The following is a 24,534-nucleotide window of genomic DNA, read 5'->3' as shown; positions in this document are numbered from 1 at the left end:
CTAACAGTGTCTTGCTTTTGATAAAGGAGTGTTTTCTCAGCTTTTATGTGTGTGTTCCAGCTGGATCTCAGCTGAAAACGAGTCCGTATAACGGTAAGCTACCAGTTCAGAGGTGGAGGTTCGGGTTTAGGTCCGATCCGTTCTCTGGGCTTCCTGTCAGGGCTGCACGATGTCAAAAAACAAATAAGTGTATGATAACAGCGGTTTAACTTGTAATCCGTTTTTAAATTCCTTCAAAGTAAAAGCCTCTATGCTGTTAGATTAGTGGAGAGCTTTTACTGTGAAACTGCTACAGCTTTGTGTTGAATTTGGATTTAAGGTGTGTAGAAAAACCTTTCAGGTAAAAACAAAAAACAGCAATTTCCAGTAAACTTATCGTGCAGCTCTGATTAACTGTCTCGGTGGTTTTGTGTAGAGGTATCTGGTTTCCCGTCTGGGGTTCTTCCTTAATCTTGATGTAGGGATTTCTGAAAACTAATCCTGGGATGTTTCAAAGGGATATATGGGGATCTGGAAAAGGTTTGTGTCCAATAGGAAGAAAAACTCCCTTTTAACCAGGCTCAGGGAGGGGCGGGGCCATCTGCTGCAACTGGTTGGGGTGAGAGAAAGAAGACATATTACAAGTGTAATATGTTTTGTTTCTTTTCTATAAGCGGCTCTTACTTAAAGACTGATTGTAACAGTTTTTTCATGTGATCCTGTTTTGACTTCAAGTAACCCAAAGGAGCAGTTTTGCTGTCAGTCTGTATCTCTGTGCGCAAGAAAAACAGAACCAGAGATGATATGCAAAGACAATGTTTGCACAACAAAGCGAGATACACAGCAGCAGCCAGTAAATGCTTTATAAAGATGACAACACCTTGAACACATTTGTAAGATACACAGTAACTCCTGACATGCTGAATGTAAACTGAACTTTAGTTTGTTTGTGGTGAAACTCCACAGGGAGCTCCAACTACACGGAGAGGTCCCGTGAGGGACGGCAGGGACAAACTGGCTCTTTATCCAGTAGGAGGAGACAGTTTGGCTCTCAGAGCAGGCTCCAGGTCGACGCTGGTGGAGGTTAAAACTAACCCTGGCTTTGTTTTGGTTGTTTTTCTCAGCATTAAAGTATGATGCAGCGAAGGAGGAGCGTTACCAGCAGGAGGCCAAGCAGAGGGAACTGCAACGCATCGAGGATGCGCTGCAGATGGCCGCACGCAGGGGTGAGTCAGTCTGACCTCAGTGACACCTGTGGATACCTGTGGATTTTTCTGTTTCCTGCTTCATTTGCCATCTTTGCTCTGCTAAATTTTCCTGTGGTTTTAACTTTCGCTTCCTCCAGTTCACATTTTTCCCACCACACAAACAGGCACAGTTTTAGTTCCTCCACTTGGTGTTTCTGCGAAGAAACCAGAGTCTCAGTTTAGTCCTAGATATTTTTTCAGGGTATTTTTAAAAAAACATTTTGCAGCACTGAACTCAGATTTTTTTTTTTTTGCAGGATTGCAAACTAAACAGCTTAAGCTACCAAATAATTCTCATCCCGTATGTGCAGATTCTACCCAGATGTGTGTGTTAAGTGTCAGAGCTTCACCATTAGGTTTCCACTGTGAGGTTTCAGGTCAGAAGTGTCCAAACCAGACCGCCGCAGTGTGTGAATCATGTCCTGCACAGGTGAATGGATGAATGTATTAACATCCTGTTTGTCCCGTTCATGCTGCGTTGGCTGTCAGCATCTCAAACTGGAGATCTGCTGTTCAGTCTGGAGAGCGTGGTTTACAAGGAGCCAGTCAAGGGTAAAGCGCACAGTGCGGCACACACAATGAAACATAAAAGTTAACGCACACAGACACACAGGTCGGCGTCACACACGTGTGTAGGTGTATGCTGGCATCAGAAGGTAAGGCTGCATTTCACAGCTCTTCAGTCCAATAAAAGTCCAGTTAAAAAAAAAAAGCTTCAGATGTTCAGGGATTTGAATTTGAATCATTCTTTGTTTGTTTTTTTTGGCCACATTGCTCCATTAATTAGCCGTTTGCCTTTAGTTAATAAACACACATTATCTCAGAGCTCACTCTGATTATGTCAAGAAATGTAAGAGGTTGGTATCTCTGCCATGCGAACACCCCCATCTGTGCTCTCGGGCTCGCACATGTTCTGCAGTTTGGTTTTAGTGTTGAATGTGTGAGTCTTCTGCTGCTGCTTCCTGCAGTCTGTGTGCTTTCGGGCTTTTCTCACACTAACTGCCGTCTCTTCCTTTAACGCTGCCAAAGTCCCAAAAGGACGTAAAAAACACAAAAAGCACAAAAAAGCCTTGAAGAAGCTGAAACGACATGACCACAAAGAAGGTGAGTTTCACATTTTCACTGAGTTTGTGCTTTAAAACCGGCGCGTGGTCCTTTTGTTTGGATCAACCATTCAGAACGATGTTACTCAGCTGGCAGATTCTGTTGTTCTGGAAAGATGGTCTCATAAGTTGTAACAGAGAGTGATTTTCCTTTGACTTATACCATTAATGAAGCAGACTTTTATCATTCAAGGACCCGGGAGCATTTTTATAAAGTGGTTCATGTAGAGTATCGGGCTTACGAGAGACACCAGTGTTCATGTCAGGTTAATAATATACATATAAGATCTTAAATAATACAGTTCCAATACAGAACTACCTTCCCGTTTAAATAAGGTTTCTGAAGCCACTTCTCTTACACACTGGGAGTCTCTCTTCTGACAGGAGTTAGGCAGACTGCCGTGCAGCATCCCTTTTTAGGCTGTTAGGTTGTTAAGTGATGAGCTGGACATGAATGGAGCGCACTGTGGAGGACCTAATTCCTAATTTGTGAATACTTGACTCTTCCTGTGACTTCTCTGCTCCTTCTTTCTCTCTGATCTTTGAGCTTTTGCTAGCTGCTCTGTTAAACTGCACTGCTGTCTCCTCTACCTTACCTCACAGGTGTGTCTGAGTCACTACTGTCCTGTTTTTAAGCTGAATGAACTCAGTACTGCAAACAGTTCTTCATACTAGTTCAGTGAAATTATTTATTTTTGTTTAGACATTTTTCCTGTAAGGCCCCAGTCACACATGCCTAGAGACCCACCCGGAAACCACTGGTTGCTAGGAGAAAATGTGTAATGCTAGCCACATAGTGAGTGAAAAACCTCATCTTTGTAGTGGCGCCATGAGGTCACCAACAGCTCGCTAGGCCTGTGTGACAGGGTCTCTTTGCAGTCTAGTCCATTTGGATATTTCGATGGTTATGCAGTGTTTTCACATTTAAATTCTGGTAAAGGTGTTCAGTGTTATTTAATATGCCAGGTGGTACCACCAGCCTGCACCCACCTGGTCACTATGATCTTTTTTTTTTTGTGTTAACCACTACACTACTAAATATGATTAGGAAGAGGTGAAGGGGGTAAAAGCCAACAACAAACTGACAGCTGTTTATTAACATTTCAGTATCCTGAGTGGGCATAAAAAAAAATCAGGTTTGGGGTTGAAAACTTTTGGTCTGTGATGATGTTTACAGCTTAATTACTCGGGTGGTGTTTTAATTCTTTTCTTGCAGTGTGTTGCTGATTGTCACGCAGAGTGCAGTGTAATGCTGCAACATCCTGCGATGCAAACCTTAAGTTGCCTTCTTAATTCTTACCTTATCAAGTCAGTGCTCACCATGAATGCCCCATGCAAGACAAAAGTAATGAGGAACAAGTGCAATTAAGTATCAGCAACTGTGATTATGTTATTTCATTTGAGACGCTTTTTAGCTACAATAATTGTTAGAATGGAATTAGACTGCTATGTTGTCTACGTTTAATTACAAATGAATCATAGAAACGGATAAATACAGAGTTCTGTGAACAAATTAGTGTGTTTATTTGAGTTTTATTAGATTAATCTTATGAGAGAGGTGAATTAAAGTGCTTATTAAGTTTAAATAAGTTCAATGAAAAGGTATTTCATCAGCTTAAAAAAAGGCAATTAAATGCCTTTTTAAAATTACATTATAAATTACATTTATATTATTTGGGTTTACACTGGACAGCTGGTGATTCACAACAGTGTACAGATTATAATGTTGCACATCAACCTGCATAATGAGCTATAGGCAGCTGTCAGAGTGAGTTGCAGGGATGATCAACACAAAGCCTGTTGGTCCTCAAAATATTACACTAAATGAACTGAAACAATAGTTTTGACTGATACCACTTATAAATATTCTAGAAAGATTGCAGTTTTACTGTTTATTATTTTGGCCATTTCTATATGGTAGTGAAAATCTGATCTGTGAAGAGGTCAGTGTGAAATCACAAGACAGGTAGCATCAGTTCAAGCTGATTTGATATTTCAGGATCTCTGTTACATATTGGTTTCTTGGACCTGCCTTTTAAAGCTCAGAATCTTTTTATGAATGAACAGAAACAAACCATCTGTGTCCAGCATGAAGTAAAAATTGTATGAATCCAAGTAAGTAAGACTTGCTTTATACTGTTTATTGTTTCAGACAAACCCAAGGAAGAAAAGAAGGACACGTTTGCGGAGAAAATGGCCACGCAGGTGATTAAAAACCTGCAGGTGAACATCAGCAGCATCCACTTGCGCTACGAAGATGATGTAAGTACTGATCCAGGTTCAAATCCGGATACTCGTTAAGGTGAGTCAGCTCATGTCTGCTCTGTTTTGTTTTAGCTGTCGGATCCACAGCGCCCCCTGTCTATGGGAGTGACGCTGTCAGAGCTCAGCCTTAAGGTAACATATACGCACACACACTTCCAGCTACCTGTGCAGTTGCTGTTGGTACATCGCTGTGTTTTCTTTGTTTTTTTTTTTAGACCACTGATGCGACCTGGAAAGAGTGCATCCTGAACGAGGCAGCAAAGATCATCTATAAGGTGACAGATGCTCTGCTTGCCCTCTAATTCTGTGTTCCTTGTTATCTGGTGTTTGTAAGCTTAAAGCTTAAATTGGACGTCACCTGTGTGAAGGATGCAGAATAGCTCATCGGTCATGTGATGTGGATCGATCTATGATTTTGATTGCTGCTGTTTACATGTTTACCGCAGCTCGGCAGTCTGAAGTCTCTCTGCGCCTACTGGAACGTCAACAGTCCGATCTTTTACAAAGGATCGTGGGAGGACATCGTGGTGAGTTGGGAACAGAGTCACCTGATTTGAGCTGATTCTTAATTAACAATAAAAATATAACAAGAATAAAAAGTAAAAATAAAACTAATGATAAGTGAAAAGGCATGTAAATGTTAACTACAGCTATAAAGCTGTTGCTTAGTCCTAAACCTTTAATTTAATTTGAGCAAATAATGAGGTAATCGTCATCATTTCATGGAGTCATCCAGTGATCCCTATGTTGGTTACAGCTATAAAGGGAGACACTGTAAGTTGCATTAATTTCAACAGTTTGCAAGATGAGAGCCACAAATGTACGTACCTGTCAGCCGAGTGACCCTAATTCTGTTGTCAGAGGAAACATTCACGCTCATCGTCTGTCTCCTCCTCTCGTGCAGGGCCAGCTAAAATCTGGGATTTGCACTAAGGACCAGGAGCTTCCTCACTATCAGTACAGTGAGTTCAACACTTCTTTTAAAAGGAGGAACAGTATTCACATAGTTCAGCCTCCCTGTTCTGTTGCATTTCTGTATTTACCGTCTTACACCCAGTGAAATCCACACAAATTTCACCCATAAATATTTTTCTCCCTGAAGTTTTCAAACCAATCTTCGCTTCGGCTAAAATATGCATCAACCCGAGCGCTGAGCTGGAGCTGAAGAGTCCGAAGGCAGATCTTCAGCTGGAGGTCCAGAGCATTGCCATCGAGATGACCAAACCACAGGTAATATGAGACCAAGATGGGAGGCAAAGACAGGTGAGACTGTTCTCTAAACATTCCCCTCGGATTCCTGTACAGTACCTCACCATGGTGGAGCTGCTGGAGTCCATCGACTGCATGGTGAAGAACGCCCCCTACAGGAAGTTCAGGCCGGACGTCCCAGTGAAAGGAAACGTCAAACTCTGGTCTGTTTTGTAAAGTTTACAATTCGGAGATGATTAGTGAACAAAATCGACTCAGAAACTCACAAATATTTGCTTCCTCTGCCTCTCTCAGGTGGAAGTACGGCGTCAACAGCGTGACGGAGGTCCACATCCACCCTCTTTCACACACGTGGTCCTGGTCTAACATTAAACGTCATCGGGAGAACCTGAAGGCTTACAAGAACGCCTACAAGACCAAACTGCTGAGCCAGGGCAGAGTGAGCCAGGAAACTGAGCAACAAGTCCAGGTAAAGGTGTCTCTGTACAGCAGCGCCAAGCTTAAACAGAGCGCACACCCAACAGAAACCACAGTCGCTCACATGTAGCTGTGGTGGTGAGTCAGAGCTAACAGTATCAAGTGGGAATTTTATCTCCACCAATTACACAAAGCACTCTGAAATCTTCCACCACTCTGCTGAAGATGACGAAGATGAAGTAACTTAAGATCACTTTAAAATGAACGAAAATTCCAGTCATGTGTTTGATTTCTGCTTTTTTGCCTTAGTTACTGAATGTAACTAATGAATCCTAATTATGAGGATTTTGGCTGCCAATAAGAGCTCATAAAGAAGCTGAACTTTGCTGCTGCTGTTTCCCTGCTGTTTGCTCCTCCAGGATCTCGAGAAAGTTCTGGATGTTTTCAACATCACTCTGGGCCGACAACAGGCGCACATGGAGGTAAACACAGTGACTGAAATTAGACCAGAGGAGAGTTCAGGCTAGCTATACGCCATATGCTCGTCTTCCCCCTGCAGGTGATCAGATCAGGACAGAAGGTGGCAGCAAAGAAGGCGGCGGCGGGACAAAAGCAGGGAGGAGGTTTCTTCAGCAGCTTATTTGGGAGGAAGGCTAAAAAGGAGGAGCAGGCGCCAGAGGAGAGCAAAGAGCCGGAGAGTAAGTGATATTCAGATTCGCCTTAAAAACCTCGCTCTGTCCAAACTGGCGGCTGAAAGCGTGTCTGCCGTTGTTCAGGTTCAGGACTCGACCAAATCATGACCGCAGAGGAGAAGGAAAAGCTGTACACAGCCATCGGGTACAGTGGCAGCTCTCACAATCTGGCTTTACCCAGAAAGGTAAACACACCTGCTATCTGCATGCTCGTGGGCTTTGTAGATGATAAGTTCAAGTTTCCCATTGTTGCCTTTAGCACCCTCATCAGAGCAAACTATATCCAAGTAAACACTCAGTTTTAATTATCCGGTTGTAAAAATCTGACACTCGGATTAACTGTGTGAGGTGTCTATGCAAAGAAGCATTTCATGCTTCTACAATCATGCTGCAGCGTCCTCACTCAGCGGCTGACTAATTATAGACATTTAGTTTGTTTTTCATCATTTACACGCCCACAAATGTCAAATGAAGCGCAGATTTGAAAATACCCGAATCTACTTAAGCAGGACCCAGACTTTTTGGTAACACTGAGCTGGCGTCAACTTGTCTGTTTCAGTATGTAGCTGTGATCGTCAATTTCCAGCTACTGAGGACTTCGGTCACGGTCAGAGAGGAACCCAATGTACCAGAGATCCTCAAGGTCCAGATGATCGACCTCAAGACGAAAATCTCTCAGAGGCCCGGAGCTCAGGCCATCAGGTCAGGGGTTTTTATTTTACACACATGAAATAAATCAACCTGCTGAAATATTCTAGTGCTACTTTTGGTGGAAGGTGCTGTCTGTTTAAATGGCTCGGGGAGTCCACATATCCATGTCAGTCTGACTCGTATTCGTATTGACCCTGCTCTGCTGCAGGGTGGAGACGACCTTGCAGCACTGGTATGTTACTGGTTTGCAGCAGCAGGGGGCGACACCCTCACTCATCGCCTCAATGGGCGACTCGTCCTCGTCTCTGCTCAGCGTGTTGTTCGAGTTGAACCCCGAGGAAAGCACTGGTGACCAGCTGCTCAGAGTCGAGTCTCAGCCTGTGGAGATCATCTATGATGCGGTAATCGTTCTGATCACGTTTGCCTTAAACCACCTTTCACAGTAATTGAAAGCTGCTTCTCTTTCGTATGTTACGTTCATTTAGTTTCTGTTAGTCTTACTGGTGTCTGTGTCTTCTACTTCTTCTTCTTCTTCTTCTTTAACCCATTTAAGTGTCTCTGGGAAGTCAAAGATGGTTGTTTCTTATGATTCCTGTCTCTCTCTCTGTGTTTTCATCCTTCAGCTGACAGTCAACAGTATCGTCGACTTCTTTAAGACAGAGAAAGGTGTGGATCTGGAGGTCCTGACCACGGCCACACTCTCCAAACTGGAGGAGATCAAAGAGAAAACTGCCACAGGTCAGTAACTATTTTCTGTTCAAACCAGCAGTTACGGTGGAGCAGGGGTCCATTGTCCTCACGGCTGAACAGGTTATGTAGTCCTATGATGATCAGGACCGTTGGGTCCATACCAGGACTTTAACCTCCTAGGACCTGGCGTCCACATATGTGGACATCACATTTTGGGTTATTTAGACCAAAATACTCAATTTTGCTCAACAAGGGCCTGATATCCACTTACGAGGATGTTATGCTGCTACTGTTCTATCGAAATTCTAAACGAATATCCTCATATGTGGCTCTTATTTTTCATAAAAGAAAAAACAACCTAGTAATTCTTTGTTTTTACATTCATCGGGTCCCAATCAGCCCAAATATCAAAGAGAAATTAAAAATGCATGCCGTGGAAAAGTTCGGGTCTTAGGACTTTAAGGGATTCATGTCTCTGCAGGTTTGTCTCACATGATTGAGACCAGAAAGGTCCTGGACCTGAGGATCGAGTTGAAACCGTCCTATCTGCTGTTGCCAAAGTCGGGCTTCTACAGCAGCACGGCGGACCTCATTATCGTGGACTTTGGCTGCTTTCAGGTCAGTCCTTTTAGTTTTACCCCTGCTTTTAAGATGAAAAGACCTTTTTAATAATATTTTCATGATGATAACCAGTTTCTTTAATATTCTCTAACTATAAAAATAATAAATACACATACTGACCTTAAGAAAGTCAGCTGCGTCTCGTAAAAATTTCCGTTACAGTACAGTTTAAGTTCTGGATATTTTACAGTTGTTTTCCTAAATTCCTGGTGTGCCTGGGTTTTGCCTTTTTATAGAACTGGCCTCATAAATGTTTTGTGGTTTGACCTTACAGCTCGTAGTGCAACAGATAAGACAACAGCGTGAGTGTTTACAGGCCTGCACTACAGCCTGTCACTTAACACCAGTGTGTATTTGTTGGTCTGTAGTTAAACAGTGTTGAGCAAAGCGGCATCCGGTCGTCCACTTCCTCCTTCTCGTCTCTGGAGGAAATCATGGATCGAGCCTATGACAGATACAGCGTGAAGCTGAGCCGAGTTCAAGTGCTTTACAGCAAGTCAGGTACGTCAGCGCACAACAACAGAGCTACACATACACAAAAGTGCAAGTATTGAATACATATAAGGCATACAAGCACCAGCTCATTCACCATATTTATGTTAACGAGCAGTAGAACAGGTGTACCTAACAAAGTGGCCAGTAGGTGAACTGTGTTTCCTCAGATTACATCTGTTATCATTTTTAGTTAATTTGTCGTGACCTGATTTCAGGTGAGGCTTGGAAGGTAGCACGGCAGCAGGGTTCTTCATTCCAACACATCCTCCAGCCGATGGATCTCACTCTCAGTTTGGCCAAGTGCATGGTGGAAAAGGATGCCAGGATGCCCAGGTATGATTCCCACTGGTGAACAGGCGTTCAAATTCTCTGCTGACTCGTCTGCGCTCACCTGTGCACCTTATCCGAATCGTTTCTGGCGTTTCAGGTTTAAGGTATCGGGCGAGCTGCCTTTGCTACACGTTAAGATCTCAGACCAGAAGATCCACAGTGTCCTCGAGCTGGTTGACGGCATCCCTCTACCCAACGTGGACTCCTCGCCATCCACCCCAACACTGAAGGTACGTTTGGTACAGACCGTTCGTCTTGCAGCTAAGCACTAATATAGAAAGGATATATTGGGATTGGAGGAGTGAGTGATGATGGAAACTTCAGAGCGAAAACATTTGGGGGGTGGTAGAGACAGGTGAACGTTTGGGGAGTGATGGGGAGGTCAAGGGTGAGGACTGAGGGATGTTAGAGGGATCGCAGAGAGAACTTTGGGGAGTGAGAGTTACCTGCACTTTGATGTTTAGCTGACCGTGTTTGGGCGATTCTTGTTGTAGGTCTTGCCGTTGGTGGAGGTGAGACCGCGAGCACTTGACCTCCACCCCACCCTCCTCGACACCATGGAAACGGGTAAGTGCTTGGTGCATTTCGACTGACTGTTGTTTTTTTTAACAAATTAAAAGCTTTAAAGCTACGCTGTACGACGCTGTGGGCTGTGACTGATGCTGTCGTGCGTAATTTGTGTTCAGATTCGGATGAAGACACCAGTGAGAAATCAACAGATGAGGATCATCAGCGCTCGACTGTGGAGGATCTCACTGATGTTCACTTCAAGTTTGAAGTCAAAGAGGTGTGTGAATGTTTGGCTCTCGTGTCAGGTCATCATGCGACCCATGAGGAGGGGGTGGGGTGCGGTGTCCTAGTGTTAAATGAGAACGTGTGACCGAGCAGCGGGCGATGTGTTCAGGTGCTGGTGGAGCTGACCCGGCAGGTGGAACAGGAAAAGACTTTCCTGTCCTTCAGTATCTGTCACCTGGGAGCCGAAGGGAAGAAACGAAGCTTCGACCTGAGCGTCACCTCGTATCTGCAACGAGTCACGCTCGACTACTGCGACCTGCCAGGTAGCACAGATGCTATTAGCATCATAATTTAAACGAATCCTTTTGTGTTGTGTACCTGTTCATAGTCTCCATTTGTAGTCGTGATATTTTTGTTCTTTTTTTTTAAATGTGTTTTTGTTGTTTCAGGTGGTACAAAACAGCCTCTCCACCTGATCAGCTCCTCGGAGCAGGGCACCAACCTGCTGAAGGTGGAGTTCATCAAGGTAAGATTAAACACACCACCAGCAGACTCACCTGTTTGGTCTACATGTAGTACTGGTTCTCACTGCTGGTGATCCTGCTCCTCAGATATTTCACTCATTTTAGGGCATGGACACACTTACACTGCCATAGGGGCTCATTTCATTGTTGGGTTTTTCTCTGTATGTATTATTGTAGGATCTACTGTATGATATAAAGCACCTTGAGGCGACTGTTGTGATTTGGCGCTATATAAATAAAATTGAATTGAATTGAACCCCCTATGAGCAGCACTTTGGCGACAGTGGGAAGGAAAAACTCCCTTTTAACAGGAAGAAACCTCCAGCAGAACCGGGCTCAGGGAGGGGCGGGGCCATCTGCTGTGATTGGTTGGAGAGAGAGAAGGAAGACAGGATAAAGACATGCTGTGGAAGAGAGACAGAGGTTAATAACAAGTATGACTGAATGCAGAGAGGTCTGTTTACACATAATAGACACACAGATTTGGGACAGGTCACAATCATGTAGTAAGTGGGGTCGTGGTGTGACTGAAGATTGTGTTGATGTGGCCAAAAATGGCTCAGAACACCACAGTTCAGATCGTTTTGCCTGGTGCTATCAGTCCGGTAACATAGTCAGAATCGGCCTTTTATCCAGCAAACAGACACATGAACCCGCTGAACGTGTTTTTGTGTCTCTGTGCTGCCGCAGGCCGACCCCGCCGGTCCCAACTTCCAGACACTGTTTGAAAACACTGAGCAGACGCTGAAGGTGAGTGGGCGAGCGGTTCTTTTATTCCACTGTTAAAATCAGCATTTAGTCATTCAGTTTATGACTTTTTTTTTTTTTGTTCTTAATACAAACAACACAAACATGTGACTCGACATTTGTTGGTCATTCAGGGATTGTTTCCTGTCCAGGAAGCGCTTTAAAAAGTGTGGGTCTGGATGTTTTATCTCTGAAACAAATAGTGGCTCGCAGTCAGTCGGTTCATGATGCCATGCTTCCTCTCAGGTGTCTCTCTACTGCTGTTTCAGGTGGAGTTTTCCTGTCTGGACTTCCTCCTTCACACTAAAGCTCTACTCTCAACCATCAATTACCTGAACAACGCCATGCCGTCACAGTTCAGCGGAGACAAAGACAAAGATGTCAAAAAGCAGGTGGAGAAGACGGGAAAGAGCCGGACAGGTGAGGCTTAACCATCTGGTTACAGGTGTGTCTTGAATGATCTTCATGTGACAGGATATGATTCTCGTTCTCTGCAGTATCTAAAGGAGCTAAGGATGCAGGAATATTCAATTTCAAGTTGGTCGCCATGTTGGGTTGTTTCCATGTGGAGGTGTGTGATGACCGCCGTAGCATCGCTGACATCAGAGTCCAAGGTGCGAACACTTGAGCTGAAGTGAGAGTTAAAAGCACGGGCACGCTGACGGCACACGATCAAGCATAAATTGTGGTCATGTGACCTCTCTGCAGGAATCGACGCGTCTGTGTTGGTGCAGCCGAAGGAGACGGAGGTGTTCGCACGGCTGCGAGACATCGTGGTCACAGACGTCAACCCCAATACCATCCACAGAAAGGTCTGCAGCAGGAAAACTTGCTGGAATACTTTGTTTCCACAGTGTATTTGTACATGTGATATTTTTGTATACTATTTATGTAGCGCTGTAAAACTGTGCACCTTTCTTTCCCACAGGTCTGCTCTGAGTAGGAGATGCTCTGTATCTCATTGTACATGTGTATAGTGACAATAAAAGACATTCTATTGTATTCTATTCTAAAGGCGGTAAAAAGACAGACTTCTCAGATCATTAAGTAGGATGTTTAACATTGATTTCAAGTGGATTACTCATTTCCAGCTCTATATTTTCATTCTTGAAATCCACTAAGGTTGTTTTTATTACTCGCACTTTAAAATCCTGTATCCTTTTATGAGTCTATAACAAGCTGCTTAACTGCCCTTCCTTTAAGGCCAGCTTTCTGCCTCTCATAAGCAGGAAGGCTTTAACAGCATCAGCATGTGGATCCGGCTGCTGTTCTGTCAGCCACAGCTGGTTCCCTGAGACAACCATAACAGAGAGATCCATTCTCACTGATGTCGTACAGACCCAGGAGTGAATATTAGCTGTCTAAAGCAGAGGTTTTCAAGCAGTCTGAAGCCTGAGCATCTGTCATGCTAACAGTACACGTGCCGCAATATATGATCAGATCTGCTTTCTGCCTTGAGTCCAGACAAAGAAGCTACTTTAGAAGTTTGTGTGCACTTAAGTGTCTTTGTTTTTCTGTAAAAAGTCAGCTGGGATCTTTTAGTACTAGGATAAGTTCTGTACTCTGTCTCGAGTCATGGAAAGTGCCGCTGTGGTCTTTTCTTCACCCTGCAGGCAGTGTCCATCGTGGGTGAGGAGGTGTTCAGCTTCAAACTCTCTCTGTTTCCCGGGGCAACCGAGGGTGACGGCTACGGCGACATGTCGAAGGTGGACGGGAAGGTCACCCTGCGCCTGGGCTGCATCCATATCGTCTACCTGCACAAGTTCCTCATGTCTCTGCTGGTGAGGAGCGTCATATTTCTCTACACTTTAAATGCACATTCACGCTCAGCCCTGACCTCCACACAGGCGACCCCTAAAAGGCCAGATGACTGTTGTCTCTGTGTGGAGGCCGTTGGGCTCCTGGTTACGGTTGCCCTCCTGATTGTGATGGTGCTTATAGGTTAATGTATAAATACACAAACACATGTGATGGACACACACACACTTCTAGTCTTGAACACATTTCATTTTTAAACACACATTTCGGTGTTTAAATCCTATATCGAAGTATTAATTTCCTTCATTTGTTGTGAGTGTGTTGCTTTTGTTTCTGTGCTCTTCAACTTAACACAGTCACTAACTACAGAACTAGTCTTTGCCTTGTCTGTGTGTGGCCAATGTCCTCTATGATCCAGCAGTCCACGCTCACACATCTGCAGTTTCAGGTGACGTCTGCATCTCCTCTGGTCTGCAGCACATAGCAGGATACCGTGAACAGTCTGACATGCTTCCTAATCAACCTGTGTTATAACCTATGTTATCTGTGACACACTGTGGCCCAAATCTAATCGGCTCCGCCCTTCTACACTCAGCCACTCTGTGATCAGCGTGGCCGGTATCCTGCAGGTTTTAGATGTGTCCTTGATCCATCACAGCTGATTCAAATGGCTAAATGACCTCCTCAACATGTCTTGAAGTTCTCCAGAGGCCTGGTAACGAACTAATCCTGTGATTCAGGTGTGTTGACCCAGGGTGAGATCTAAAGCCTGCAGGACACCGGCCCTCGAGGCCTGGAGTTGCCCTCTAGGATATCAATTAAGTACTTATACTTAAAGTGCTTAAAGTACTTTTTTGCCTCTTTTAAACTCGATTACTTTTCCTTTGTTGAATTCTACCAGGAACTGAGACATTCATGAGAGTTTATGCAACTATCAGACGGCTGTGTCAGGATTATGTGCTTCATTTGCTAGAAAAAAAACCTTCTGTTTCCTATTCAAGCTCTTTGCAGAATTTCCAAAATTCTCTGCTTTGCCTTTTCATTCTGAAGAACAGGAGATAATTAGCAATGAGTTTTTTCATATACATGCAAGTGATTTTATTTATTGTGAGATTATTCCGTTAAACGTCCCTCTGTAAGTGTTTGAAGTCTCCTCCGTATCAGAGCACAACCGCTGCTGCTCCTTAATGGTGGTTTATAAACCCATTCCAACCTTTTGATAAGTTAATTTCGAATTTCATTCCGTGTGGTTGACCTCTGTGAAATGAGTGAGTGTGAGTAGGGATGGACAGAAATTGGCTCCATGTCACTGTGAAATGAAACTGTATTGTACTCTATATGTTCAGTTGCTTTTGGCTGCAGCTGTCACTGTAATGTCTGCAGGACAGTCGTCGGGAATCAGCTTTAGTTTAAACTCTGAACTTCTCTGATGTGTTTGTAGCTGTAGAGTCAAATCAGAGATGTCTTGTTCCCTGTTGCATGACCTTTCTCTGCAGTTCTTTGTCTCTCATCTTTCTTGTCTTGTTGATGTGTTTTGTTCTTGCAGGCTTCTTTTAGCTTTCAGTATACATCTGGTGACGAGGTACAGCATCCAGCATGCACCTCTGAACTGCACAAAACCTTCTGCTTTAGCTTCACTCGACAACATCGCTGCACCACCAGCTTAAATATCATCAGGTTTAACGTCCCAGAGGGACCCTGTCTCTGTGAGCGGATTAACCCCCGTCTCTACCTTCTACTCGTTGGTCGTAGACTCGGGTTAATCTGAATGGCGCGATATGACAAAGTTTAACTTTGAGGGAGAAGGGAAGTGACAAAAAGACAACTTTAAATATACTCTCTGCTCATGCTTTCTTTGATCAGCTTCTCATCACATCTGTATTTATTTCTCATTTCATAACTTTAGAAAATATGAATACGTCTGACCTCCCATCACACATTGTCCTCAACTCGTCAACAGAATGATGATTAACGGACTATAATGCATCATCTATTTGGAACCAGTTTATTTTTATAAATTCAAATATCAAAAGAAGTAAATAAGGAAAACTATTCATATGTTTAAGAAGCAGGAAACACATTTCAGTCTTTTTACAAAGCCTGAGCTCAACCCAATGTTGCAAAATAGCTGTTGGCTTGTAGGGCTTGCTTCACTTTCATTTTTCTAAAACGCTTCTTTTAATTTTTATTATTTCATTACTCTTTTGTTTATCCAGGTAAAATCTCTTTTCCAAGAGCAACCAGGCCAAGAGGGCAGACGTACGGTGTAGTTCTCATATTGTGCGTTTATATTCGTTGTCAGTGCAATTTAATGGATGTCTTTGGGGTGTGTCAACAATCTGATTTCTGCAGTATAAAAGTAAACCCCACCTGCGTGACATAGAAATCCAGGCAGTTACAAATTTGTAGGATAGCTGACAGTCCAGCAGAATCATCCTCAATGAGCGTGTTTCCACCAAACTGTTACTGAAACAAAGCACATGAGACAGGAAGTCACTCAAAACCCTGAGCGCCACCCGTCTGAGACCAGGAGATGGTTAAAACAACTGCTCTGAATGTTCGGCAGAGTGAGCACGGACACAGGGAGAGATGACAGAAGAAGGAATGCTTTTCATGCACAGCATCTGACAGTAATCAGAGCTCACGTCCTCCATATGTGCTATGCAAATCACTCAGCTGCCCTCATTATCCCCCCACACCCTCACTGCCGCCCCCCCGTCAGTCACATGACCTTTGCCTGTGTGACGTCTCCTTAAAGCGGGTTTGACTTTCATTCTTGTTTCATACGTCAGTCGTGATATGAACCTTTTAACTTCTACACTCAGCTCGATATTTACGATATTAAAAATGTTCAAAAAACGGAACTAATGTAGTTTCCACCTCCTGATTTCAAGTGCCAGCTGGTGTGTAAGCGCAGCGACTTTAAAGCCTGCCATCAGCATGAGGTTCATATCCCTGTGAAGGTTTGTGAAACAGAAATGAACCTGTGCACACAGTGAACTCCTCACATTGGCCCTCTGACTTGCTCCTTCATGGCGTCTCTCTAAGTCTACTCAAGTCTGTCATCTCACACCTGATTGCTTTTGTTCTTCAGATGTTCGTCGACAACTTCCAGACCGCTAAAGAAGCTCTGAGCGCCGCGACGGCTCAGGCAGCGGAGAAGGCCGCGTCGAGTGTTCGAGACTTCGCCCAGAAGAGTTTCCGTTTGTCCATGGACATCAAGCTGAAGGCCCCACTCATCATCATCCCCCAGTCCTCCACCTCCTGTAATGCTGTGGTGGTGGATCTGGGTCTGATCACGGTGGGAAACAGCTTCTCTCTGCAGCCGGCGGAGGGTTTCCCTCTGCCAGCTGTGGTGGAGAAGATGGATGTCCAGCTGACGCAGCTGAAACTGTCCAGGTAACGACATAAGAAATGTGAATACACTGACTGTGAGCAGGGCTGGAAACAGTTCTGCTTTTGCTTAATTGTGTTTGTTGGTTTAAATCCAGCTAAACTCAGGTTGTTTAGACCTCACTGGGACTTAGAAATGGTACCAATGCACTGATTGCATCCAGTTCTCTTCATCGCTTGGCGTCTTCGTACACACCAGTAGATGGGAAATGTTTCTCCTCTTAGCTGCACTGAAACATGACGAAGGTCCAGCAGATAAAAACAGATTCCACTGTGCTTTCAGAACCACACTGAAGCGAGACTCTCTGCCCGACATCGAGATCCTTCAGCCAATCAACCTGGAGCTGCTTGTCACCCGAAACCTGGCAGCTTCCTGGTTCTCTAAGATTCCCGGAGTCCAGGTCCAGGGAGTGCTCCGGTCCCTAAATGTAAGTCTCTCTTGTTTTCTGTTGGCTGAACCAGGATTCAGACTCTGCAGAGTGAGACTTAAACCTTTATTGTGTATCCATCAGATGAGTCTGGGTGAGGAAGATCTTGGTGTACTGATGAAGATTCTAGTAGAGAACATTGGAGAGGGGAACAAAGAGCACAGCATGGATGTGAAGAGACAGGTGGCCCAAGGTAAGTTCACTCTCACAGCACATGATGGGAAATGAAATAAGTTGGAGAAAAGTCATTTTCAGCTTTTAAATTCAGACACAGCTGAAGTGATTATCTTTGGATCCTTACTCCAGTACTGTGAAGAACCCAGGGGCAAGTTTTAACCATGTTATGTTCTATGACTTGCAAATTAAACAAACATCTAGTACTGCCTTCTTTCATCTGTACAATAAAATGGTGTCTGGTTCATTCAGCAAAAGGACAGAGCTGCAGGGACCCAAATCTGGTGAGCAGGTGGTGGTGGGTGGAGACCAGTATTTACTTTTTCTGGGCATTGAAACTGCACACACGATGGCATGAGCATCCTCCCTCAGAGCATTTCAGTAAAAGTTCATTTATCAGTAGTGTTAAAGTCGGGTCGCTTTCACAGCAAAGTTTGAGTTTGAGTGGCCATGACGCACGGTTCTTATGTAAGAACTTGATCGCTACTTCAGTTAGTGAGACATGAAAAAGAAGATCTGAACACACGTGTGTGTTTTAATCACCGCTTTGCTTCCACAGAGAAAGCAGAGCTTGCAGAGCAGCTGGTAGATGTGGTGTCATTACCACCAGCATCTAATGGCGCTGTGGCCGCAACCAATGGAATTCAGAATGAAAACACCATCAGCGTTCTCCTCAACTTTGAAGTGGAAGAGGTACGAAATCTGCCAGAGCTCAGAGTCGGACTCACTTTTCCTCTGTTTCAAGAGAACATCAGTCTGTGGTGACTTTAGAGCAGGGGTGGGCAACTCCAGGCCTTGCAGGTTTTAAATCTTACCTTGGGTCAACACACCTGAATCAAATTATTCGTTTGTTACCAGGCCTCTGGAGAACTTCAGGACATGTTGAGGAGGTCATTTAGCCATTTAAATCAGCCATGTTGGATCAAGGACACATCTAAAACCTGCAGGACACCGGCCCTCGAGGCCTGGAGTTGCCCACCCTGCTGTAGAGAGTCTGAAAGATCATTCTGTATCTGAAGAGATACAAAACTTTGCATTCATTGTTGCGCCAACATGTTGGCGCTCTGCTGTCATCTAAATGTGTTTTCTGCTACTTCTCTTAAGGTGCTTCTGACTCTGAAAAAGCCAAAGGAACAGAAGGAGTCCCCTTTCCTGGTCTTTCACGTCGCCCACATGGGCATTAACACAAAAGTCAGAAAATACGACATGAGTGCAGCAACATACATCCGAAAAATTGCCCTTAAGTGCCTCGAGTTCAAAGGTCAGAGCGTTACAGCACACCAGGGTTTACTGGCACAAGTGTGTCTGTACTGGTTTCTTTGGTTGTGCGTGTGCGGTCGAACATGTTGATGATGTGACAGCTTTGTTCTCTTCTGGTTTAGACTCAAGTGGGGAGCCGCTGTGCCTCATCAGCTCTTCAGTCGAGTCTGGAGCTGAACTGCTCAAAGTGGAGTATTGTAAGGTGAGGTCACCATCTGATTACCTGTTCATGCACGGGAGGTGGAGGCGAGAACTACGTGTGGGGTCGACGGTTTGAGATTCAGCAGTTTTTAATCAGCCTGTTTGTTTCATCAGGCCGACCGTGCCGGACCAAACTTCTCCACCGTCTACAAAAACACCGAGCAGCTGATCAATGTGAGTCATAGTTCATCACCTGCAGATCAGTACAGCATCATCTCTGCACATCTCATGGTCGTGTTGAAGGAAATGCAAGCTTGGCTTTAGCCCTGTTTGCACAGATCTAGTGTTACCAGGTGGATTTGTCTGATTTAGAAATCATTTTCACACTGCATCAGCCAAGTTTTACTCAAATTTACAACACAGACACAAAAACTGCTCCACGTCATCCTGTTCTGATAGATTTGAGCCTGTTCTTTCTAGGAATGCCTCTCTACGCTGTCTAACAACAAAACCTGTATTTGTGACGAGAGGTAGAACAGGGGAAAAGTAACTTAATAAAATACCAGTGATGAACGTGGCACCACGGGACTAAGATCTGTCACACATCCCAGGTGTTGCACATTTTTGAGAACCACTAAAATGCATCAGCTTTCCTCTTGGGTCGTAGGTGACTTTCACCTCACTCGACGTCATGCTTCACACCGAAGCTCTGCTGTCAGCCATTAACTTCCTGTCGACGGCGTTGTCATCTGGCGGCGGCGTTCCGTCTCCAGAGAAAGAAGTCCGACCAAAGACGGAGGATAAGACGGTTTCTGCGAAGTCCAGTCAGTACCACACACGCACCCACACACACAATGTGCGTCTGACTTAAAACTCAGCGTCATGTGTTATTTTCCTCCTGCAGCTGCCCTGGTGTCACCTGTAGACTCTCAGGTCACAGACCTGAAGGTGGTCATGGATCTCGGGGCCTTCAACGTCCTAGTGTGCGACCAGTTGTGCAACATGGCCGACATCAAGATCCAAGGTACTGAATCGGAGCTGAATTTTGTTTTCTGTGAGTTTTCACTACCAAACCTGATGTAACACGCCTGCTGTGCACCTCAGGTATTAATGGCTCGCTGCTGATGCAAGGACCTCAGACTCATATATCAGGCGGCATGCGAGACTTCATTGTTCTAAACGTTGATCCCAAAAGCTTCCACAAGAAGGTCAGTAAGTTGTCTTATATAAGAATGCTTCACTCCATTGTGTCAAAACTGATAACGTCTTCAGACCCTGATACCCCGGGACTGCTTTAGATCGTCCTGCCCTCTTGTGTTTGTGTTCTTGTGTGAGCTAACGGTTTCCCTCCGATTATGCTTCAGGCCATCTCCATCGTGGGTAACGAGGTGTTCAGCTTCAGCGTGAGTCTGACCCCTAACGCCACAGAGGGCGCGGGCTACGCCGACACCTCCAAAACTGACGGCACAGTGAAGTTAAACGTGGGCTGCATCCAGGTGGTTTACCTGCACAGGTTCTTCACGTCCCTGCTGGTGAGTCACACGTGATGATTGAAAGTTAGTTTGTAGAACTGTTTTTAGTTTGACCCGAGCAGCTAAACCTGCACTGGTTTGTTATTTGTGTTCCCTCCTCCCAGTTTGATTTGCTTTTCTTTCTCAGTATTAATGTTGTGAGTTTTCTTTTATTCTTTTTAATTTTTGCCAATGAGAAGAAATGCAAAAAGAAACCTGGATCCAGTGGTTTTTAAAACACCTGAGAAGAGTGCATGAAATAGTCACTACTGGACTGAAGAAAACTGTCTTTTTTTTAAAATTTTCTTGCAGAATTTCACCAACAACTTCCAGACCGCTAAAGAAGCTCTGAGCGCCGCGACGGCTCAGGCAGCAGAGAAGGCCGCGTCCAGCGTACGTGACTTCGCCCAGAAGAGCTTCCGTCTGTCCATGGACATCAACCTTAAGGCCCCAGTCATCATCATACCACAGTCCTCCACCTCCAACAACGCTCTGGAGGTGGACCTGGGTCTGATTACTGTTGGGAACAGCTTCTCTCTGCTGGATGTCACAGGATGTCCGCTGCCAGCCGTCATCGACAATATGGACGTCCAGCTGACGAAGGTGAAACTCTCCAGGTCAGTGAAACAAAGCCTCACAGACTTGATCCACAGTCAGAAATGTTAATGGTGTTGATTAAGATTTTGCAAAGTGAAATGAAAGAACCTGAAGACTGAAATCCTTAATGTCAGTAATGATGTTCTTAGAATAGGACCTTAAAGGAAGTCTCAGGAGCGTAAAAAGATGCGACTGGACTTCTTTAAGTCTGTTTCACCAAGAAGCTTCTTCAGTTTTTAAAAGTTTTAAAGCTGAAGGAAACCTCTTGGATAAGACGCGAGAGGTTTCAATGCCTTTTTAAGCTCCTAAGACTACCGTCATCTTTAATGACTGAGAACCTCCACAGACGTGCAGGAAGGAAGACCCAATCTGGCCACCTGAATCTTGGCGCCTCTCCTTTGTGTTAAAACAGTGAAATTTGCTGGTCAGTCTGAGAAAAAGGATGAAACTGCATGTGCAAGTAGTCAGATCAGGAATTCCAAGGATATTGTGGTCATGCTTGGAAAAAAAGGTGCACAAGCAGAAAGCTTTGAAGGGGAAGCTTTTGTTTTTATATGCAGACTTTGATTAGTTTCTCCTGTAAGCACATTGACTCCTTCCTGTTGTGGCCCAGGACCTGCTTAGAGCCTGACTCAAACCAACCTAGCAGAGAGCTGCTTGAACCGGTCAACCTGCACCTGAACATCAAGAGAAACCTGGCAGCTTCCTGGTACAAGAAGATGGCTGCTGTGGAGATTGATGGAGATCTGAAACCCATGAAGGTAGGAGGAAGAGGAAGTTAACATGTATCCTTGTTACATTATTAAACTTGTAACCAAAAATCTTTCCCAGATTACAAGACGATATAAAAACAGAGTAGCTGTACAGTATGGTTGGTGTTTTAAGACGTATGTAATAATCTTCCTCAATAGAATAAAATGTGTCAGAAATTCCACTAATGATTTTATTCTTGTTTTTACAACCAGTCGACAAGTAAACCACCAAAGGTACAGTTTCCCCTGAGGACAGGCCTCTCTGTAGAGTTATATTGTTGCTGCTCTCGTCTTTTACTTGGAAGCTGGATGCAGTTTGTTTGTTGTGGTCTGTAGTCTGCGTAGACACCTCCAATAAGGACGCAGGTTTAGGCTAGGCTAGCAGCCTTTAGCCGTAGCCTCATTCTAGTCACAGCTGTAGACGGACTGAGTAGTGACTGATGCGTCTGTGCAGGTGAAGCTCAGTCAAGACGACCTGAAGGTGGTGCTCAGGATCCTGATGGAGAATCTGGGAGAGGCCGGAAGCCCGCAGCCCGCCGCAGCCCGGCAGGAGACCAGTCTGCAGGTCCGAGCAGCTGGAGCCACCCCGACAGGTCCGATTGAGTTTATGTTCAGATCTTCACTCATCCAGAGTTGAACCCTGATATTTGTCTGGTTTCTGTGTCTGACTGATGACATGGTAAGTGGACTGATTCTTATATAGCGCTTCTCTACTCTCCCGGAGTACTCAAAGCGCTGACATGTATCCGATATAAGATAGACCAGGATTATTTTGAACCCTAAATCAAGCTAGGCTGCTCGAAAGTCCAAGAATAAAAATATTGTTAATGAGTGTAATAGATCCACTTTAAGCTTTCTTGCCGTTTTGTTGATGTGATCTTTGTCCTGATTGCTCAGGTGGTTCTGGAAAGATGACTGTGAGCCACAGTGAAGAGGATGATGAAACTTTGGAGACTGTCAAGTTTAACTTCAACATCGAGTCTCTTGGTCTGGTTCTGTACCTCGACCCCAAACAGGTCAGTTAGAAACAACAAGGACGTGAAAAGAAACTGATATCTGGGGGACGCTATTCGTCCAGTGGTTGGAGTAAGCAAGTGAGTGTTAGTTATTCTTCCTTACTGTTGTCCCTGTTCCCAGTCCTCAGATCTCCAGAACCAGCAGGACCTCAGACTGGGAGAATTTGCCCTACACTTGCTAAAAACTTCAGGGAAGATCCTAAATAATGGCAGCATGGAGGTGAGCACGGTGCTGACTGCCTGCACACTGGACGACCTGAGGACCGGCATGGAGAGGGTCACCTCGCGGTAAGTCAAATGATCTCTGCTTTCTGTCTGTCTGACTGTTTTGTTGATGACGTGATCAATCACTGATGGAGTTCTTCATCAAATAGTCTGTAGTTGTTTTTCAGAGAAGAAGAAGAAACAGTCAGATCACACTGCACAGTGAATATGATCCATATGGAAAGCAGTTTAGTTTTTTGCTACCAAAGTGGTTTAGATGAGAGTTTTCGGTCAGTGATCACACATTGTGTTAACTTGCTGCAGGATGGTGAGGCAGAGAGACGAAGAGAGCTCAGGGGTCACGATCGACGTGACGTACCGGCAGAGCGCAGCAGAACGGGAGGTGGTGGCCATTCTGCAGAAGCTCTATCTCTGTGCAAGCGTGGAGTTTCTGATGGCCGTCGGAGATTTCTTCCTGCAGGCTCTGCCGCAGAGTTCGGCTCCGCCCGCCACCTCTGCACCGAGCGACAGACTGCAGCTGAGACAGACCACTGAACCACGAGCCGACCCCAAGACTGGTAAGATCGGGACACCAGACCCCGACCGGAGAGGCGGGGGGGTATTGAGTATATCTACTGTATCAACAGGAATATTAAACGAATCCAGAAAAGGTTAGTCTACAACTGCAGCAGGGAGCCCAGCCTACACTTCTGACCACTGAATGGCAAGATCATGGTCTACTTTATCTGATTTAGCAATAAGAACAAAATTGATGTTTCCAAGTATTCAGAGCTTCTCAGTCAAGCTAAAGACGACCATTCAGAATCACAAAGCGAGAACGGAAACCAAAAAGGAAAAACCATCACAAGACTGTTTTCTCTCTGCAGCCTCCACAGTGAAGACTCGACTTCGAGCAGTGGTGGTGGACCCAGAGGTGGTGTTCGTGGCCAACCTGATGAAGGCCGACGCCCCAGCTCTCGTGGCCTCATTTCAGTGCGACTTCACGCTACAGGCCGAGGAGGACGGCACACAGAACATGAGAGCCAGCCTGAGGGAGCTGAAGGTCCTCGCCTGCCCCTTCATCCAAAACAAAGAGGACAAGGCTGTCACCACCGTAAGAGTGTGCTTGTTTTTTGCAGTCTGTAGATTCTTCACTCACTGTTATATCAGTTCTGCTTTGTGTTTTTTGATATGTCAGACACATTTAAACCCACAGCGTTTTGGAGTTGTTGACTGGGAGTAAAACCATTTTTACTGCATTACCCTTAAAAATATGAGTCGGGTAACAGATTAACTGAAAAGGTGTCTTACTGTAGAGGAAGAAAATGTGATGTGTTAGTGGTCTTGTAAGTAATGAGAGATGAACAAACATGATTAAAGGTGTCAGTCCGGCTCTATCCAAAAGGTACTGAGACCTTGTTCGGTCACCTTGGAAACCAAAGCTCACCCCAATCAGCCACTGAGGGGCTCCGTGACAGTGGAGGAAATCATAATTAAGGTATTTATTTATGGATTTATAAATCACACTGACAGATGTTCGAGACTCTGTGTTGCTTCTCTGGACTCGCTGTGATTTCCCGACTGTCAGTGAACTC

At 44.8% G+C, this 24,534-nt stretch overlaps 1 protein-coding gene across 1 annotated transcript in view; it reads left to right on the top strand.

The window, feature by feature from the left end:
• The window catches only part of LOC102206348 (vacuolar protein sorting-associated protein 13C-like), a 50,118-nt gene that overhangs the window by 2,932 nt on the left and 22,652 nt on the right, over positions 1-24,534 (top strand). The window contains exons 5-55 of the mRNA XM_013909097.1: positions 61-93; positions 1,104-1,205; positions 1,716-1,778; positions 2,256-2,330; positions 4,482-4,591; positions 4,667-4,726; positions 4,810-4,869; positions 5,041-5,121; positions 5,499-5,556; positions 5,697-5,824; positions 5,900-6,006; positions 6,098-6,272; positions 6,640-6,702; positions 6,780-6,918; positions 6,997-7,097; positions 7,472-7,614; positions 7,772-7,964; positions 8,187-8,301; positions 8,735-8,871; positions 9,243-9,375; positions 9,585-9,702; positions 9,797-9,929; positions 10,194-10,266; positions 10,386-10,486; positions 10,604-10,757; positions 10,884-10,960; positions 11,649-11,708; positions 11,975-12,125; positions 12,203-12,319; positions 12,414-12,517; positions 13,319-13,486; positions 16,558-16,862; positions 17,140-17,284; positions 17,369-17,477; positions 18,018-18,151; positions 18,563-18,719; positions 18,841-18,920; positions 19,034-19,093; positions 19,527-19,683; positions 19,764-19,883; positions 19,964-20,067; positions 20,224-20,391; positions 20,683-20,987; positions 21,581-21,728; positions 21,933-21,953; positions 22,174-22,312; positions 22,617-22,735; positions 22,857-23,023; positions 23,264-23,517; positions 23,827-24,053; positions 24,345-24,437. Of these exons, the coding sequence (XP_013764551.1) occupies positions 61-93; positions 1,104-1,205; positions 1,716-1,778; positions 2,256-2,330; positions 4,482-4,591; positions 4,667-4,726; positions 4,810-4,869; positions 5,041-5,121; positions 5,499-5,556; positions 5,697-5,824; positions 5,900-6,006; positions 6,098-6,272; positions 6,640-6,702; positions 6,780-6,918; positions 6,997-7,097; positions 7,472-7,614; positions 7,772-7,964; positions 8,187-8,301; positions 8,735-8,871; positions 9,243-9,375; positions 9,585-9,702; positions 9,797-9,929; positions 10,194-10,266; positions 10,386-10,486; positions 10,604-10,757; positions 10,884-10,960; positions 11,649-11,708; positions 11,975-12,125; positions 12,203-12,319; positions 12,414-12,517; positions 13,319-13,486; positions 16,558-16,862; positions 17,140-17,284; positions 17,369-17,477; positions 18,018-18,151; positions 18,563-18,719; positions 18,841-18,920; positions 19,034-19,093; positions 19,527-19,683; positions 19,764-19,883; positions 19,964-20,067; positions 20,224-20,391; positions 20,683-20,987; positions 21,581-21,728; positions 21,933-21,953; positions 22,174-22,312; positions 22,617-22,735; positions 22,857-23,023; positions 23,264-23,517; positions 23,827-24,053; positions 24,345-24,437 (6,344 nt within the window). The remainder of the gene's footprint in view (positions 1-60; positions 94-1,103; positions 1,206-1,715; positions 1,779-2,255; positions 2,331-4,481; positions 4,592-4,666; positions 4,727-4,809; positions 4,870-5,040; positions 5,122-5,498; positions 5,557-5,696; positions 5,825-5,899; positions 6,007-6,097; positions 6,273-6,639; positions 6,703-6,779; positions 6,919-6,996; positions 7,098-7,471; positions 7,615-7,771; positions 7,965-8,186; positions 8,302-8,734; positions 8,872-9,242; positions 9,376-9,584; positions 9,703-9,796; positions 9,930-10,193; positions 10,267-10,385; positions 10,487-10,603; positions 10,758-10,883; positions 10,961-11,648; positions 11,709-11,974; positions 12,126-12,202; positions 12,320-12,413; positions 12,518-13,318; positions 13,487-16,557; positions 16,863-17,139; positions 17,285-17,368; positions 17,478-18,017; positions 18,152-18,562; positions 18,720-18,840; positions 18,921-19,033; positions 19,094-19,526; positions 19,684-19,763; positions 19,884-19,963; positions 20,068-20,223; positions 20,392-20,682; positions 20,988-21,580; positions 21,729-21,932; positions 21,954-22,173; positions 22,313-22,616; positions 22,736-22,856; positions 23,024-23,263; positions 23,518-23,826; positions 24,054-24,344; positions 24,438-24,534) is intronic.

This window comes from Pundamilia nyererei, unplaced genomic scaffold, assembly GCF_000239375.1.
Source record: "Pundamilia nyererei isolate P.nyererei 1_Seehausen unplaced genomic scaffold, PunNye1.0 scaffold00019, whole genome shotgun sequence".
NCBI classification, from domain to species: domain Eukaryota; kingdom Metazoa; phylum Chordata; class Actinopteri; order Cichliformes; family Cichlidae; genus Pundamilia; species Pundamilia nyererei.
The sequence above is the reverse complement of the archived record's forward strand: the minus strand, read 5'-3'. Positions and strand labels throughout refer to the sequence as shown.